Raw genomic sequence first — 18,528 nt, forward strand, 5'->3', positions numbered from 1 at the left:
TGATTCAATCTACCAATATGAACATCATGAAGTCAAGGAAATGTTCTTAGCCATAGAAAGGAGCGGGCTAAGAAGTTTCCTTGAGAACAGATTCATTCTTGACTACCTAGTAGTCGAAGAACTCTTCCAAACCGGAAAGGAAGTGCACCGAGATATCATCGTTGCGCAAGTTTACGGCCAAAAATTTCTATTCAGCGAGACGGATTTCGTTGTATATTGCGGTTTGCCCAATGAAGGGGTAACCGACCTAACTTACTCCCCGGTGACAATGGAAGAGATGTGTCGCCGGTTCTCAGGATCAAATATCCCGGTTAAACCCTGGGGTGCCAAAAGTCAACTTTCTCATAAGTACCAGCTTCTCTGCGAGATTCTGGGAAAATCTGTCTTGTGCAGAGAGAAAAGTTACTATTACACTCAAAGGCTCTTCGAGATGATGATCGCTGTAACGGTTGGGACACCGGTTAACTGGTCCTGGATCATCTTCAGTAACCTGAAGAAGATGCTCATTTCCAACAAAACCGGCTACGCTCCTCAGCTGAGCGGTTTCTGTGCAAGTCTGGACATCCACTCTGGACCCTTCGTCACTCTTCATCCAAGGCATGTGCTCACCAAGGAAAGAGTACAAGAGATGATCGACCGGTGGGAAGCTGTCAAAGCCAGAAGGAATCAAGCGGCTGAGGCATCAAATGCTCAAGCGGCTGAGTCATCGAATGTCTAACCTGTTTCTTCTTCCTTTCCTTTATCTCTTTTTCACAAAACCGGTAATTTTGCTGTACTACCGGTTTTGTGCTTCAATTAATGAATCAGATTTCCTCCCTTTTCCAAGTCAAAATCTAAAATATTCAATGTGCCATATCAAAATAAAATCATATCACTCTTGGAAACACAAATTCTCATTATCAAAAAGCATGCCTGACTTGACTAGACAAGACATGCCTTTATTCTCTTGGAAAATCACAAAGACATTAATGACTAAGCATAAACGGCTAGATTTTTCAAATCCTCTCATTAAATGCTGTCATCCATTCCAAGCTATAAAAGGGGACTCAATCTTTCATTTTCAAAACACGCCTCCAAGCACTCCTTCTCTCTAAAATTTGAAAGTTAAGAAAAATCCTTTCTCAAAATCTCCATCATCATGTCTGCCGAACTAAGAAACACTCTTATCATCGACTTTGAAGATATAAAAAATAACGCATACTATGATTGCATTTTTCAGCATATCATAGATTCTGGGCTGCAAGGTTTTCTTAAGGGTTCAGACACCATCCTCGTAGAGGAGGTCTGTGAATTCTTCAACAATGGTCATATCTTAGATGATGGAAGCATCCGCACCATCGTCGACGGCCAATTCTTCCAGTTCAACGAGGAGGAATTCGCCACCTTCTTTCACCTTTCGACCGAAGGTTTTTCTGATTTCCCGACGCCGTACCTACCGGCTAAGGAAACCTTTTTCAAGATCTTTTCTTCTTCCTACACTCCTATCAAGGACTTTGGGAAGAAAGAAAATCTCGCTCCTCACTACCAACTCTTTCATGATTTGGTCCAAAGGTCTATCATAGGCCGGATGCCGAACCAGAACTACAGCCGGGAGGCATTCGACATTATGATAGCCATCATTCGCAACTCCGCCATCAACTGGGCATCCTACCTCTACAACAAACTGAAGCAGCTCATGACCGCTGCAAGAGGAAGGATCAGCTACGCTCCTCAAATCACCCAGTTTCTGATATCCAAGCGTCGCAACCTTGGAACCGGTGTTCCGGTTGGACCATCCAACACCATCACAATACTCATGATTCATAGGTGGTTATCAAGAATTGAGGAACGGTTTCCTCAAAACACCATTGAAAAGTGGTATGAAAGAAGGATGGAAGGAGGATGGTTCACAGAAGACTAATTTTCTTTCTTTTCTTTTTCCTTTCCGGTTTCTGGTCATTTTGCTGTACGACCAGAACCGCTTAATGTTCACTTTATTAATGAAACAGTTAATTTCCAAAGTCTCCGGTTTTTATTCATATCCTTCCTTCCGGTTTTCCAAACTTATAAAGTTAACTTAAAAACTTCCGGTTAACAAGACTTCAAGTGAAACCGAAAATTCGAGCAAAAGTGAAATTTGAAAATCTTAACCGCCCACGGTTTTACCCCTCAAAGTTTACCGCCCATTGAATTTCCGCTTTTACCGCCGAAAGTTACGGCAGTAACTTTTGGAGGGAAAATTGGCGCCAAAAGCATCAAATTGACGGTTCATCTTCAAACCACTCAGAACTGCCATGTATATAAGTTCATATCATCCTATTCAACACTTGTGCTTTCTCTCTCTACAATTCTTCAAATCTTCAAAGCTTTCATCTCTCCAAACTTCATCGATCTTCATATCTTCTTCACAAAATCATCATGGATCTAACCAAAGCTCCATTCCAATGGATGTTACAAGTGGATTTCACAGATATTGATGAACATGCCGAAGACAAGAACAAGGCTGTTCTTCAACTTCTGAGAGATTCTGGGCTGGAAAAGTTTCTGTCTGGTCCGTTCATCATCTATCCGGCGGCGGTGACGGAGTTCTTGGCGACGGCGACACTGTCGAAGAGGAAGGTCTCGGCGACTGTCAACGGGAAGGCCATTCTCATCACCGAAGAGCTTTTTGCTGAAGCTCTCGGTCTGCCCAACACAGGTTCGGACCTAAAGATTGACTTAACCGATGCAGAATCAAATGCTGCCCGGTTAGTGGTCTCCTTCTCAGGTCAAGATCTGGTGCTCCACTCTAGTCGGAGGAATAAGCTCAAACCAGAATACAGATGGCTGTTGACTGTCATCGCCCGGTCAATCCAGGGAAGGGGAGGTAATTTCGACAACCTCACGAAATTCAAACTTAGAATGTTGTTGGCCATCGTCCGAGGTGACAAGGTGGACTGGGGATACGTCATTTACGAAGAATTCTGCCAAATGGTGATAAAGAAAGATGGTCGGGTGCAGGCCTTTGCTATGCAAATCGTTAAACTTCTTGAGTTCCTCAATGTGGAACTAGGTGAAGGCAAGCCGCTTCCGATCTCCACCATTCTTGATTCAGAGTCCATGATCGAAAAACCGGAGAAGACGATCAAACATAAATCCTCAAAGACAAAGTCATCCAAGGGAGCCAGTTCCTCGGTTCCGGCTGAAGAAGAAACCAGACAGAAGAAACCGGCAAGAAAAGATGTTGAAGCCGAAGCCCCACCAGAACCAAAGAGGAGGAAGAAAGTAGCTGCAAAGAAAAGTTCAAAGAAACCGGCGGACTCCGAGAAAACGCTTTCTTCGGACAATCCACTGGAAAGAACCGCAGACGTCTTTCAACCCATTCCCATCAACACAGTTATCCCCGTTCCCGTCCCATCTCATTCTCCAAGGCAAACCGAATCTTCGGGGAGCCAAGTAAACAAGTCCGTTTCCAAGGAGGAAGCAGAGGTAAGTATTCACTCTGAAACCTCCAAGTCACCAAGTAAACGAGTTGAAGAGGTATTAGTCGATGTGGGCTTGAATACCTCAGAAGCAATTAATAATGTGTTCCAAGAGATCACAAAGGAAACCGAAGAGGACGATGTTTCAAGTCGTCGGAAGCCAGTGGATCAGGTTGAGATACCTGATCAGACAGAAGTTCAACCGGCCGAAGAAGCGGCTAATACTACAGAGATTACACCTCCGGCTCAGGAGGGAAATTTTGAAGAACAGGAACCTTCCGGTTCCGCAGGAGGGAAGACAGCCTCTGAAATCCAACCAGCCACAACACCTGAAGGTTCCACTCAAGTAAACAAAGGCAAAGGGGTCCTTATTGAAGATTCAGCCGCAACCGGAATAGGTACGCTGCAAACCGGTCCTCAACAAGAAACCATAACCGGAGACGAGGTCCTCTTCACCGCAGAACAAGAAGATGAGATCTTCGAGGAACTTATTCGAGACATGAACAAAGGTGCGAGTGATGCATTGGCTCCATACATCTTGTGGGTGAAGCTCAGATGCGAAACCAAGTTATCCGACATGGCTCCAGGTCTGAGTGGCAATAAGTAGTGGGACAGGCTCGTCAAGCTGGAAGAGAGGGCACTTCAATTAGCTAACACCAACCTCATTCAACCTGCTTTTAGCAAAACTGCAGTCATCCTTGAAAACGCTCGGTTACAGGCAGTGGAGAATGCCTTTCAAGAAACTAAAGGATCGACGCTAAACCCGATTGAAATGAAGATGGCCGAACGGTTTATTGCGGTGCGAGAACAGCTTGTACAAAATCTTGATCGTTTTGACATGCAGTGGAGGAAAGGTTGCCAACGCCAACTCAACAATGCCGACTTATATCAAAGTAAGCCATTCTATATAGGCGGAGAGACATCCGGAACCTCTGAAAACCTGGAACAAGAATCCTCTCAACCGGTCAAAACTCCGGAAATTGATCAGATTAAGCAAGCAGTGGCTGAAACTGTTGACTCATGCTTTGGAAATTTTAAAGCCACAACCGACGAAAGAATCACAACGGCTGAGGCCAACCTGTCAAACTCTCTAAGGTCAATGATGGATACGGCAATGCAGACAACAGTGAAAGCCTTGATCGCAGAGTCCGTCCAAACCGCAACCGCTCCATTATTGGACATGCTGCAAGCAATGGCCATTCAAATCGGGGAAATGTCCAAGGTTCAGGTCAGCATAACTCAAACGCAAATTGAAACGGATGCTGAAACCGCAAAGAAATTGCAAGAGGAAGAGATAGAAAGGGAACGGTTACAGAAGGAGATTGAAGACAAAGACTACGCGCTCGCCCAACAATGCAACGAGGAAGAACAGGCCAACATCCAGAAACTCCAACCGGTTCAATCGTCACACTCAATGGATACAAGGAACAAGAAGAAGCGAAGCGCAGTTAAGAACGTGATCAAGCGGGCAGAACAGAGAGCAGTTGTACCGGTCGTGATAAATGCGCAACCGCTTGATGAAGAAGAAGAAGAAGATGCTGAGGAACTTAACCAGCGAAAGAGAAGGGCAACCGCAGGTTCACCCTCAACTCCAGGCTTCAGACCTTCTAATGCTCCACCGCCTCCACCACCAAAACCAGTTTGTGCCAACTTTGGGTTCAAGAATAGGAGTACCGGCCACTCAAGCGTATGGGCCGGAGTGCTGATTGATGCTGAACGACGTGATAGAGAGTGGAAAGCAAGAAAAGAAGAAGAGAGAAGACAGTTGGAGAAGGAACTTGAAAAAGAAAAAGAGCTTCACAAGGGGGGATCATCTAAGCCCTAAATCTCTTCCTTTATTTACTTCAAACAATTATGCATTACTATGTTTCAGAACTTGGTTACTTTGCTTTTTCTGATAGGCTCTCACATATTTGATAGAAAATCAAACTCATGCTCTTGAAACATTTTTCTTCAAAAAACAATCAAAACACATGATTTTAAACCGGCCACACATTACATGTTTTGAATATTTATTCTAAATAATCAAAAAGGGAGAAATTGATAGAAAAATTAAGTAAGTTAATTTTTGGAAAACCGGCCACACATTACATGTTTTGAATATTTATTCTAAATAATCAAAAAGGGAGAAATTGATAGAAAAATTAAGTAAGTTAATTTTTGGAAAACCGGCCACACATTACATGTTTTGAATATTTATTCTAAATAATCAAAAAGGGAGAAATTGATAGAAAAATTAAGTAGATTAATTTTAAACCGGCCACACATTACATGTTTTGAATATTTATTCTAAATAATCAAAAAGGAAGAAATTGATAGAAAAATTAAGTAAGTTAATTTTTGGAACCGGCCAGACGAACTAAACAGTTGTCAACCTTCATGTGCAGGTACAGATCAAAACCGTATGAGCCGGTTGGCGTTTTAAAACCGGTTGCTACTATACTTCAAAGAAACCAGTTTCAAGTGATCAAGTTAAAGATCGGAGGAACCGGTTTTCACTTTCTCAAGCGACCGATTAGTCAAGACAAAAACTTACATACCAACCGGATAATACTGCACAAGACACAAAAACCGGAAGGTTCAGAACAAAAGCCGAAAAATTCAAACATCAAGAGTGACGCACCATGACAGAAGAAACGTGTCTTGAAAGAATAAAAGAAGATCAGATCCGATCGGAAGCATGCGAGGAAAGCAATGATGCTTTATTGATCTGAAATTGACAACCGGAGGTGCATGCCCAACACGTGTCCAAATCTGAAAACTGGCTACGTCATCTTCTGCTCAGAGCTGCCTGCATGAATGCCAGGTGTTGATTAAAATGAAGCGTGCAAGCAACCTCTCTGCGTCAGGCGTGACAATGATCAACCAATCCAGAGGAGAGAGAAGAAAGTAACCGTTGGCTCCTCTCAGCTATAAAAGGGAGACGAAACGTCTTCATTTAATGCACCAAGTTAGGAACACAGTTGTACATTACGGCTTACGAAAAGCATTAAGTTCTAGAGAGATAAACTGTTATATTCCAAAAACCGGTATGTCTAAAACCGGAAACTTTCTATTGTGTTGTGTTGAGTTGTTGTATTACATCAAAGTGTGAGTTTGGTGTAACCGGCGAGTAGCGAAGTTGGGCTCGACCGGAGGTATTGTTGTAACTATAAAAGTTAGTGGAGATCCTTCTCATAACCTGAGAAGAAGGGGTGACGTAGGAGGGTTTGCTCCGAACATCCATAAACAAATCCTTGTCTCGTGTTCTTTCCTTTGCTTTTATTTCATTATCTAACCTCAAACCAATCATACTCCTAAAACCGGTCACTCACATCCATAAAACCGACTCCTCCTAAAACATCATCTAAAGTCGCAAACGTTGCTTCAACCTGAAACAGACATTTCCGCCCTTGAACCCGGTTCAAGAGTCTGTGATAGTTTGTGCAGTGCTGAGAACGGTTATAGTCTCTAACCGGACTATCACCAAAGTGTGTGTGTTCTAAGCGGCCACCCTTCCTGAAACCGGAAACACCCCGGTCCTCCAAGGGCGTCCCCGATCCTAACAGACTGCACGTCTAATTCCGGAGTCTATTAGACTGCACGTCTAACTCCGCTGAGTTAGACTGCACGTTTAATTCCTCTAGTTAGATTGCACGTCTAACACCGCTTAGTTAGACTATACGTCTAACTTCGCTAGTTACAATGCACGTCTAACTTCGCTAGTTCATCATAAACGTTTAATTTGATTGCACGCATAAATCATTTCATCATAAAATCCTAGTAGTCAAACTATTTCAACACTTAGTCAAAATAATTTGACCCAACAGTTTCTTCCTTTTTGATGATGAAATTGAAAACCTGTATATATATATATAATAAAATACGCATTCATCATATAAATAAACTTCAGTTCACTTACAGCAAACTTCATAGACTTCCAAAACCAATATTCAGAACATAATCAAGGAAACATAGTTTGAGAAACTTAACAGAGTAGGAGATAAAAGAAATTATTGTTCTTTCCTTTTTACTCGAGGATCGGTTGGGCTCATATCTTGACCGCTTAACAGATTTAGAAAAGGAGGAAGAATGCGACCACCACGACCGCTTCCACTTGATCTCCCACCACGATCACCGCCACTGGCACGACCTCTTTGATTAATACCAGTTTGTCTACCATGACCACCACCACTGCTTCGTCCTCCACGATCACCACCGCTTCGACCTCCGCCTCTTTTAGTTGGCTTTGGATTTTCATCGTTGCTCGACACTCGCTTAGATCTTGTGCCGGTTGACACACCGCCACTTCTTCTACTTGACTCACCTTGGGTGATACGAGGTTGTTCTTTTTCAGCATCAACTTTTGCATTTTCTTTTGCTTGAAATTTTCTTGCAATAGAGTCAACATACTCCAGTCGTTCACCATCTGTTCTTCTTAAGCATCTTTGAATTTCTACCATCTGGTTTTTCACCAAACTGTGTTCCTCCATAGTTTCTCTATGACGATCATCATTAATGTGCCTTTCAATGTCCATCATTTCAGATTGACGACTGTAGAGCTTCTTTTCGAATTTGGAAAAATTTGAATTTGAGATGTGAGTCTCATACGTATTCTTTTTTAGAGTATTGTCCAATTCATTAAGAACATTGACAAAATCAACAAATCCTTTTCTTTCTTCTTTATGGGTATTTAGAACATTTATCATATTTGATCCCATATATACCACGTTCTTCTGAAGAGAGGAGAGTACAGACGTCATAGACTTTAGAAGCTTGATACCCTCAACAGAGGATTCTTCATTAAATGAATCTTCTTGAGATTCTGCTGCCATACTCTGAATAGGATCAAAATGGGTATGAATCTGCAGGGATTGCTCTGGTTGATCCTTCTCAGACATATTCTCAGTTTTATTCACCTTTTCTTCTTCCAATTCCCTTTCAGCTCTCTGAAATCTTTCATACAGATTTCCCTTGTAGTGAAGAGGATTGTTGATATTTTCATGAACATTTGCGACATTGATCTCAGGGAATGGAAGAGGCCTGACATAACAAGCATTTTGATTCTGTTCCTCCTCAGATGAGGAACTCTCTTCTTCAGCATCTTTGTCATTGAATAGTTCCCCCTCAGATCTGATAATTTCTGGCTGAGTTACTTCATCCTCCTTCTCTTGGATTTCCTCTGTTCTTACAACTTCTTCATCATTAGGAGCTTGAGCACACTCCTCAATAACATCTTCTTCAACAACTTCTTCTTCTTGAGTTAGAAGAGCTTGTTCAGACTCTTGAACAATCACTTCTTCTTCTTCTAAATGAGGATACTTTTGAACGGGTTGATCCAAAAGACGTCTTTCTTCACCAGAAAGACTCCCAAATTCAATCAGGAGAGCATCATCTCGCTCATCTGTATCATCGTTATCATCAGGAATATCCATCGGTTCATCATTATCGAGAAAATTTGCTCCAGATCAGTTAGCGCCATGAACGTATCGGATAACCACCGAGACGTAATCAGCCATGATGTCGTCTAGTCTTTTTAAAACTTTCGCTTCCACTTCAGAGCCTTTCTCAATGGGATTAAAATTTGCCTTTCTGGCTTCAAGAATGAGAAATAAGGCTCTTCCTCTTAAACAAGCTTTAACAAGGTCCTTTCTCTTCAGAGATTCAAGAACATCTGAAGTTTTGGCCCACTTGAGAACCTTCTTTTCACTGGCTACACGCTTTTTCCATTCACAAATTATTTCAGAATTCGTTAAGGCTTCATCATACTTGACAGACAATCTTTCCAGAATCCAGGATTCATACATTTCAATCTTTTCAGCGGCAATGGCTTTGACTTGATCCAACACAAGGTAAATAATACTTGTTGCCTCTAAACATCTTCATTAACATCTGTTGCAATATTCTTACCTTTTCCAGCAACATCGACAAGTTTTGGAGCATGTCTTGGTTCACTAAATATAATTCCACACGACAGCCTTGTGGAACGCATCAACTCATACGCAGATTGGGGTTTCTTGCAAAGTTCAGTAGGGAGCTCTCCACGAGTTACCTTCCCGGTTACTAAGGAATCCTTAGAAATGGGATTTAACGAGGGAGACTCTATGATAGAAACAAAGGACTTCTTTTCAGTAGAATTACCAGCAACAAGGGTTAGAACTGCACATTGTTCTGGTTGAACAATCTCTGTAGCACCTGCGGCTACTTGATCAGGTTGATTAACGGGAGACTCAGTCCTATCAATATTTTCAATATTCGGACCAGCTGACTCAACAGCGGGCCCTTCAGCAGATTCTTTTTGAATGAAAACAGATTCAACTTGTTCCATCACAGGAACATCAAACTTGGGCACATCGGCCAATGGTCTAGAAGATGTTACCTTCATTGATTTAGACGCGCGGGGCGCCTTAGACTTCTTTTCTTTCGAGACACAGGATCTCGAGGGCTTTCTTAGGATGGTCGCCGGAGAAGACAAAGAGGACATAGGGTAGAAGAAAGTACACATGGACTTTGCTTGATTCTTGAATCGACTGATTCAGAATCCTTCTTTGAAGAGCTTTTCAGACTGGAGGAATTGGCCTCTGATTCATTGATGGTCTTTGATCTCTTCGCCCCCGTTGACATAATAGAAGTAGACGACTGTCTGGATCGAGTAGCAGGCCTACCACATGTCTATTGACTAGAGGCACCGAAGGGAGCTTCCATATTGTTCTTCATTCTCATCAGGGTGCTGGCGACTGTAAAGGCAAAGAATACCCTAGGAGAGTTGATCTGCTCAGGTTCACTCATCGGAACCCCCAAATGCTCCAACAATCGACTTAGTTGAGCCGCGAACGTTATGCTTTCCTTGTTCGCCTGGTTGATAGAAAAGCTAAGGTTCTGAAATAGAGTTGAAGCCCAGTTTACCTGGATTCCCTTTGAGATGGCGCACATATAGTCAAACCAATCTTGACTATAAAGATTGAAGGAACCAACCTTCCCTTGGAGTGCTTTTGCTATCACATCGTTTAGCAAAACAAAAAGAGATTTGAGGACCTTCTTACTTCCATTTACATGAATAGACGAGCCATCAGCAGAAAGAGCCTTCTTCATTTCTTGCATTATTTCTGATGGGAGAAGCATGTCGAACGTATGACCCTCCGTCGGAAGTTCAAAGAACTCCGCATATACAGTCTCGTTGAAAGATATTTCCACGTTGTTAACGGTTGCTACAATAGAGTCGCCTACCATTGTTGCAAATTTGAAAAACTCGCGAACTTCCTTTTCGTAGAATATGAAAGGACCTCCAAGATACTTTCTTAGACCAGAATACTCTAGGGTTCTGAGCATATCCACCAGTTCCGGCTGATCGAAAGTGTAGACCAATGGAAAATCCACCTGCAATGTACAATGACCCAGCGTGATTCTTTTGTTCACCATTTTTCAGAAAAGTATGAACAGACACAAGATTAAGAGAGGTTTTGAGATAGAGATGCAAAGAAAACTAGGGTTCTTAAGAATCTCAAGAGATGAAAAGCTTTCAATCTCATGCACAACTGTCCTTATACAGACAGAGAAGAGATATACAGAATAACCGTCACTTTTCTTAGGGGTATAACCCATCAATTAATGTTAGACGTCCTTTCCAAAGAGTCATCATTAAAATGAGGGTATATCAGTCATTCTCTCTTAACTTGAAAGACACGTGTCTTCATGTTGTTAGAAGATGACTGTTTAATATTTGAGCGGGAAAAATAGATAGCTCTTCACGTGGGACAACTGTCCTTGATCAGTCTAATCGGCACGTAGTTAGACGTTTTTCTTACTGCACAAACCCATACAACTAAACGTCTATTAGACGGATGGGTCAATTAGACGCATACGTCTAATTCCGTGTTGTAAAGAATACGTTTAATGTCTCTTAGACGTGTACGTCTAATTACGCATGAACATCACATGTTAGACGTGTGTTTGGTTAGACGTAAGCATCCTCTTGCTCATGACGTAAAAACGTCTAACGTCTATTAGACGTGTACGTCTAACCGCGTAGGTTTTAAACCTCAACATATAGACTTAGATGTATAGATTGTGAGCAAAAATACGTCTAAGTACAGACCGTTTTTTTAGACACCCTTGTCTAATAGATGGATTAAGGTCATTCGTCTAGAGAGTATCTTTACTTTCAAAGTAATTTTCCCTCTCATTTTGTATAGGGATAGAAAATCATAAGGGAAAATTTTTGTGTTCCAAAGACCAAAAATATTTTAAACAAATAAAAACATTTAATCTGCTGGAATGGCAAAGGCCATTGTTGATCTTCTAGGCTATATACTCAAAAGAGTATTCTTCCTCCTTCATTCCTACAATCCTCTTGCATCGCCTACAAAAGAAACTATTTACACATTTTGGTACCCATATTCAATTGGGTCCTCGATCAATTAGTCCCTTAGGAATCCATATTTGAGTTATTCTGATGGATTTCCCATTTTGTGTTGTGATCAATGCATAAGATTTTGACTTAGCAGATGACTTCCTACTAGTCATTGATCCTTTAGCTTTAAAAGTGGACTTTCTTTTAAAACTCCTTGACTTTGAGTCAGGTTTTAGATTGTCAGACTTGCTAGCTGCTTCTAGCTTATTCTTCATTCAGATAACAGTCGGTGGAACATAGATTATTTCGTTTTTGAAAGCAACTTCTTCCTTAATAGGATCAAATTCAATGTCAGTCATACTCTCTTTGACAAAGCTTATTGACTTAAACTTGTCAGTTGCTCAGTTTGACTCTTTGTAGGACAATTTAGGGTCATTGTTGTCAAATCCTAGACCGGATCTTGATCCAACAGGTTTCAACCTACTGATCTGATGTTTAACAGCATCTCCGGACTTTGTCCATGCACAGATAACATAATTTAACCTCTTGTTTTCAGACGAAAGGGTTTGAATCTGTTCTTTGAGCATTTCATTCTCAAATGAGATTTCTTCAATCTTCTTTTCGAAAACATTTGACTCTTCAGTTTGAAAAAGAATTGGTTTATGTACTTCTAGTGAAGATTTAGTTTCATTTAGGGATGCTGCTAGCTTTCTGTACTCGATGACCATGTCATCTAGTGCAGCTACCAGTTGTTCCCTTAAAAACCTTTCGGAAGAGAAGTCAAATACATCAGTCTCTTGAGTCTTTTCTTCATGAAGCAAGTCACCTCTTCTTCATCACTTTCACTGGATGAGAAGTAGGAGTCACGGTTGTTTCGTTGGTTCTTCCCGTCACCTGCCATAAGAGCCTTCAACTCTTTTCCATCATCCTTTGCATCTTCACGTTTCGGCTTCCGGCATTCCGATGCATAATGACCTTTAATAGCACAGTTAAAACACGTAATATTAGCTTTAGATTTATTATTGTCATTAGAATTTGAAGAGTTTGAGTTAGAGTTGCTCTTCTTCATGAAATCGCCAAACTTCTTCACAAAGAGAGACATGGCATCGCTGCTCAGCGGCTGAGCCGCCATCTTCACATCCGGAGCGGTTGGTGGCTCTTCAGCAGTCACCAGCGCCTTGGCAATGATAATGGATGTGGATTGATCTTCTTCCATCCTATAGTTCAGCTCGAACTCATAGGCCTTGAGATCAACAAAGAGATCAAAGAGAGAGATCTTATTAAGATCTTTGGATTCTCTCATTGCCATCGTCTTTATGTCCCATTCCCTTGGAAGAGCACGCATGACTTTAATAGCAATCTACCGGTTCCTATAGGTCTTGCCTAGGATGGATAAGGAGGAGACAATCTTATTGAATCTGGTGTCGAAATCGTTCATTGTTTCACCAGGACGCATCTTGAAACTATCAAACTGCTCAGTGGCAACCATGATTTTATTTTCCTTGGTTTGCTCGTTGCCCTCACATAGTTGGGTGAGTCTGTCCCAGACCTCTTTGGCAGTATCGCATTCGATAATGTAGTTAAACATGCTATCATCAAGAGATCTGTACAGAACATCAAGAGCCATGTTGTTGAGGTTATTCTGCCTCTTTTCTTCAGCGGTCCAGTCAACTTTCTCCTTATCAATCTTGATAGGACCTTCATGACGTCATTAGCTTTGATACCAATTGATAGGATCGACTTTATCAATAGAAACGGGGGTCTGGCGATTGATGAAGGCTTATGAAAAACGGTTTGAAAGAAATCTTGTTAGAGATTTAATTCGCTTTCTATTCTACGCAAACCATTGTAAACACTTGAAACAGAATCAAGGCGGAATTGTTTACTTAGGTTTGAAGCTCAAGATGAAGAATGTGAAGATGACAGAAATGAAAAGACACAGCAGTTTGTTTATGGATGTTCGGAGAAAACTCTCCTACGTCACCCCTTCTTCCAACCAACGGAATGATTCACTATAATATGATTCGAATCAAATACAGTTTGCACACACTTAACTCACTATTGAACAGAACACACTTTGCTCAATTTACAAGATGAAGAATATCATTCAGCTAAAGGTGTTTTTGATTCTAGCTCTCTCTTGATTCAGACACAGTACAATCAGGAAAGCAACTTACAGCTTCAATATTCAAAGAATAGATTTCTCAGTAGTTTCAGTGAGCAAGATGATCGACAGATTATTGTGTTGTTCTCTATTTATCCATTGTCCTTGAGATTTGATAAATACTGGGTAGAGACTAACGGTTGAATCTTTAGAATAATACGTGACACTCTTCCATTGTAAAGCCTCCATAGTACACAACAAGTTCTGAGCACAGGGATCGTGGCCGTACACCAACTGGTAGTGCGCTGAATATTCCATTAGAGATGTACCTGCAAAACAAGTAATGTGAGGGAAATTCTCTTACGTGGCATTTGTTGGTTGGTTGCGTATAGCTATCGTACTGATCTTCACTAGAAAGTGAAGCAGGAGTAGAGTACAACTATAGCACGTTGGTAGGCGGGTGCTAGATTCAAGCATACTGCTTAAGTATAGCATTAGACGTATTTCAGTTAGACGACCTCGTCTAATGAAATCAAACGTCCCCGTTTAAGAGCAGAATCCATTAGACCACCTGGTCTAATGGGATTAGAATTACGTCTAATTACAATCACTTCAGAGTAATCTGAAGGAGTTAGACTACCCGTCTAACTTTCACCAATTAGACTACACGTCTAATCTTTCACAAACCATTAGACTGCACATCTAACTCTACGAGTTAGATTGCAAGTCTAATTCCGGTTCTACTTCAGAATTGTTTGAAGGAGTTAGACTACACGTCTAACTTTAAAAGTTCTATTAGACTGCATGTCTAATTACGGCTCTAATAGACTGCACGTCTAATTATGGTTCTACTTCAGACTTGTCTGAAGGAGTTAGACTACACGTCTAACTTTCAAATTCTATTAGACTGCACGTCTAACTCCACAAGTTAGACTGCACGTCTAATTACGGCTCCATAAAACTCCACGTCTAATTCCACGAGTTAGACTGCACGTCTAATTACGGTTCTACTTCAGACTTGTCTGAAGGAGTTAGACTACACGTCTAACTTTCTCTTTCCATTAGACTATACGTCTAACTCCGCCGAGTTAGACTGCACGTCTAATTCCGAATATATTAGACTACACGTCTAACTCCGCTGAGTTAGACTGTACGTCTAATTCCGAATATATTAGACTGCACGTCTAACTCCGTTGAGTTAGACTGCACGTCTAATTCCAAATTCATTAGATTGCACGTCTAACTCCACGAGTTAGACTGTACGTCTAATTCCGGAGTCTATTAGACTGCACGTCTAATTCCGAATATATTAGACTGCACGTCTAATTCCGAATATATTAGACTACACGTCTAACTCCGCTGAGTTAGACTGCACGTCTAATTCCGAATATATTAGACTGCACGTCTAACTCTGCTGAGTTAGACTGCATGTCTAATTACGAGTTCATTAGACTGCACGTCTAACTCCACGAGTTATACTGCATGTCTAACTGCACGAGTTAGACTGCACTTCTAATTCCAGAGTCTATTAGACTGCACGTCTAATTTCGCTGAGTTAGACTGCACGTTTAATTCCTCTAGTTAGACTGCACGTCTAACACCGCTTAGTTAGACTATACGTCTAACTTCGCTAGTTAGATTGCACGTCTAACTCTGTGCATCTAATGCCAAATCGGTCTAATGAACCTTATTATAACCAAATCTCATGAAATCTGATTTCGATACACCTGCATCAAAACGCATAAATCATTTCATTATCAAAATCCTAGTAGTCAAATTATTTCAACACTTAGTCAAAATAATTTGACCCAACACTTATGTACACTCTTCCAGTTATAATTAAATTTATTTGTTTCGTGGCTTTTATATTTAGCTGTTTTTATTTATCTGTTGGATGGTATGAATTGCAGAAGGCACTGAGCCGAAAAAGAAGAGAATGAAGACCGACATGGATATGCCCAGACATTCTCAATCTATTCGAAATCAGCTGGATGCACTTACTAGTTTGAAGGGCGAACAAGTAATTAAGTTTTTCAGTGACAACTCTCCTTACATTCTGTTTTTCTATTAATGCTATCAAATAGGCTAAGTTTATACTCATCGTTTCAACTTTTTGTTCTTAAGATAATAGCTATTATTATAGTTGCTATTAGCATTTTGTCTTCACTTCTCATTGTAGCTTTTGATGTTTAAAAATAGTGTCAAATACTTGGTGTAAAGTACAATTTATTATATTTCGAAAGTAAAAACATCTCCCTACATAAATGATTCTAACATCCTTCATATTTTTCAGGTAGCAGCTAGAGTAACACAAGAAAATGCAGAGAAAGATGAGTGGTTTGTCGTTAAAGTGATTCATTTTGACCGAGAAACAAAAGAGTAAGTTAACTTTTACCACATAAATAATTGTGCTTCGGACTCCTTATGGTACTTGTGCTATAAACGATGTGGTGGTTTGAGTCATCTTCGGGGAATGACTCGTAATATCTCAAGAAAATAAACGCTCATTCATATGGAAAATATTTGGCAGTATATTACTAAACTTTAGTGATTCTTTCTGTCTAATGAACAGTGAGGCTTTGACATCACTTGTCTTGCACCCAACATAACAGTGCTTTAACTGACTTTATTTTAGTGTTGAGATTGTCTATCTAATAATTGTTTTTGATAGAATGATGATAAGACATAAGTAATGTATTTGGAACTCCAGCAAACACACTGAAATCCTCAAGGGGTCTACCATAATGGCATCTTGTATTTATTATAGCTTTTAGTTTGATGTGTCTGAAAGACTGGATCTTTTTACATATTTTATAGCAGTACTATTTACATATTCCCAAAGATTAGTTTATCATTATCAAACCATAGGCATCTCACAAACTTGTATTTCTAGAATAGGAAGACAAATTTTATGGTGTTTTTGTACGAATAATTCTTTTTTTTGTTTTATATTGTGGAAACTTTTATTACTTATTGTTTGGATTTTATCTTTTCTAAATGATATTATTAGGATACAATTGTAACAGGATAATAGATAGCTACAGTTGCCTCTTTTGACTTTTAGTTCTTTTACTTAAAAAAATAAGATTATACAATTTTTAAATCATCTGAACACCTCAAATCAACGCTACTGCAATTAAATTTGCTAGTTTTCTGGTGAAGATCATCTTCATTGACATCTATCCTTTTATGCGACAAGGATATGTCAAAAGCAATTGTTTTAAATATATGCAATCTATTTTTACTATATTTATTTTAATGGAATGAATGTATTTCTAGGCACATCTATTTTATGTTTAAAAAGAGATCTGATAGTATTAGCACATTTGACATACCTCTGCTCTGTGCAGATTTGAAGTACTTGATGAGGAGTCTGGTGATGATGAAGAGAGTGGTGGGCAGAGGTAACCTTCATGTTGGATTGACTTCTTTTTTCCTGTTTGTTACTACTTGGACCTGATTATATAAATATATATATGTATTTTATTTTGACCTGAAATTTTATGTAGTTTGATTTTTCTGAAATTTTATATATAACTGGATTTGTTATTTGAGAGCATTTCTTCTATATATGTGTACCCTTAACCAAACACCTGTATCGGCAGTAGTAGGATATATAAGTACTAGTATAAGGGTTAGTAAGGGTATCATGGTCATTATCAAAGTTAGTCGGTTAATAGCTTATAAATAATAGAGTAGGTATTATTTGGAGTAACCAATGAAATAAATACTATTATCTATCTCCTCTAAAGATCTTGGCCATTCTCGTTTCATCAACAACCCTTTACAAATCCAATATCTCTATGATGGTACATAACTGAATCTTGTCTACTTAATGATTATTCAGCAATTAGAATAAAATAGCACAATTTCTACAATTAATATTTTCTTCAATTTGTTAAATTATTTTAATTCGAAGTCAAATGTAGAAGAAGTGACGGGTATAGTTTTGCTTGTACATATCCAATATCTCTATGATGGTACATAACTGAATATTGTCTACTTAATGATTATTCAACAATTATAATGAAATAGCACAATTTCTACAATTAATATTTTCTTCAATTTGTTAAATTACTTTAATTCGAAGTCAAACGTGGAATAAGTGATAGGGGTATAGTTTTGCTTGATTATGGTTAATGTAATCATCTCATATATGCTTCATCTGTATTTATCACTTTCAATTTTGCTTATTGTTTCCTCTTTTAGGTTGAAACATTTAACATTATTAAGGGCAATTTGATGAAATTCTTGACTTATAACAAATGCTTACTTTTGTTATAAGTCAAATAAGGAAACAAAAGTTATAAGTGTTTCCAAATGGGGATTGATTTGTAATGTTTCTCCCTATTTCAGGAAGTACAAGTTGCCAATGTCTCGCATTATACCGTTCCCAAAGAGAAATGATCAACCAGGTGCTCAAGAATTCCCTCATGGAAAACAAGATAAAGGATGAAAATGAAAACCAACTTAACTACTATTAACAAATTGATGTAGAAAATTTACTAAAACTCTTTGAATGAAGGCATTTATGAAACACAATGAGAAACAAACAACTCACTTTTTCATCAGACTAATATTTAAAATTGTAAAACAATGTCGTGATAAATGTATCACAACAATTTATCAAATTCAAACAAAATCAGAAAATAGAA

General features: G+C 39.5%; 1 protein-coding gene across 1 annotated transcript in view; it reads left to right on the plus strand.

Annotated features, from left to right (window-relative positions):
• LOC124931932 (SAGA-associated factor 29 homolog A-like) overlaps positions 1–18,329 on the plus strand; it is a 28,901-nt gene extending 10,572 nt beyond the window's left edge. The window contains exons 3-6 of the mRNA XM_047472522.1: positions 15,784–15,893; positions 16,167–16,252; positions 17,224–17,277; positions 18,230–18,329. Of these exons, the coding sequence (XP_047328478.1) occupies positions 15,784–15,893; positions 16,167–16,252; positions 17,224–17,277; positions 18,230–18,329 (350 nt within the window). The remainder of the gene's footprint in view (positions 1–15,783; positions 15,894–16,166; positions 16,253–17,223; positions 17,278–18,229) is intronic.
• Positions 18,330–18,528: the final 199 nt, after the last annotated feature.

Source organism: Impatiens glandulifera, chromosome 1 (genome assembly GCF_907164915.1).
Source record: "Impatiens glandulifera chromosome 1, dImpGla2.1, whole genome shotgun sequence".
NCBI lineage: Eukaryota > Viridiplantae > Streptophyta > Magnoliopsida > Ericales > Balsaminaceae > Impatiens > Impatiens glandulifera.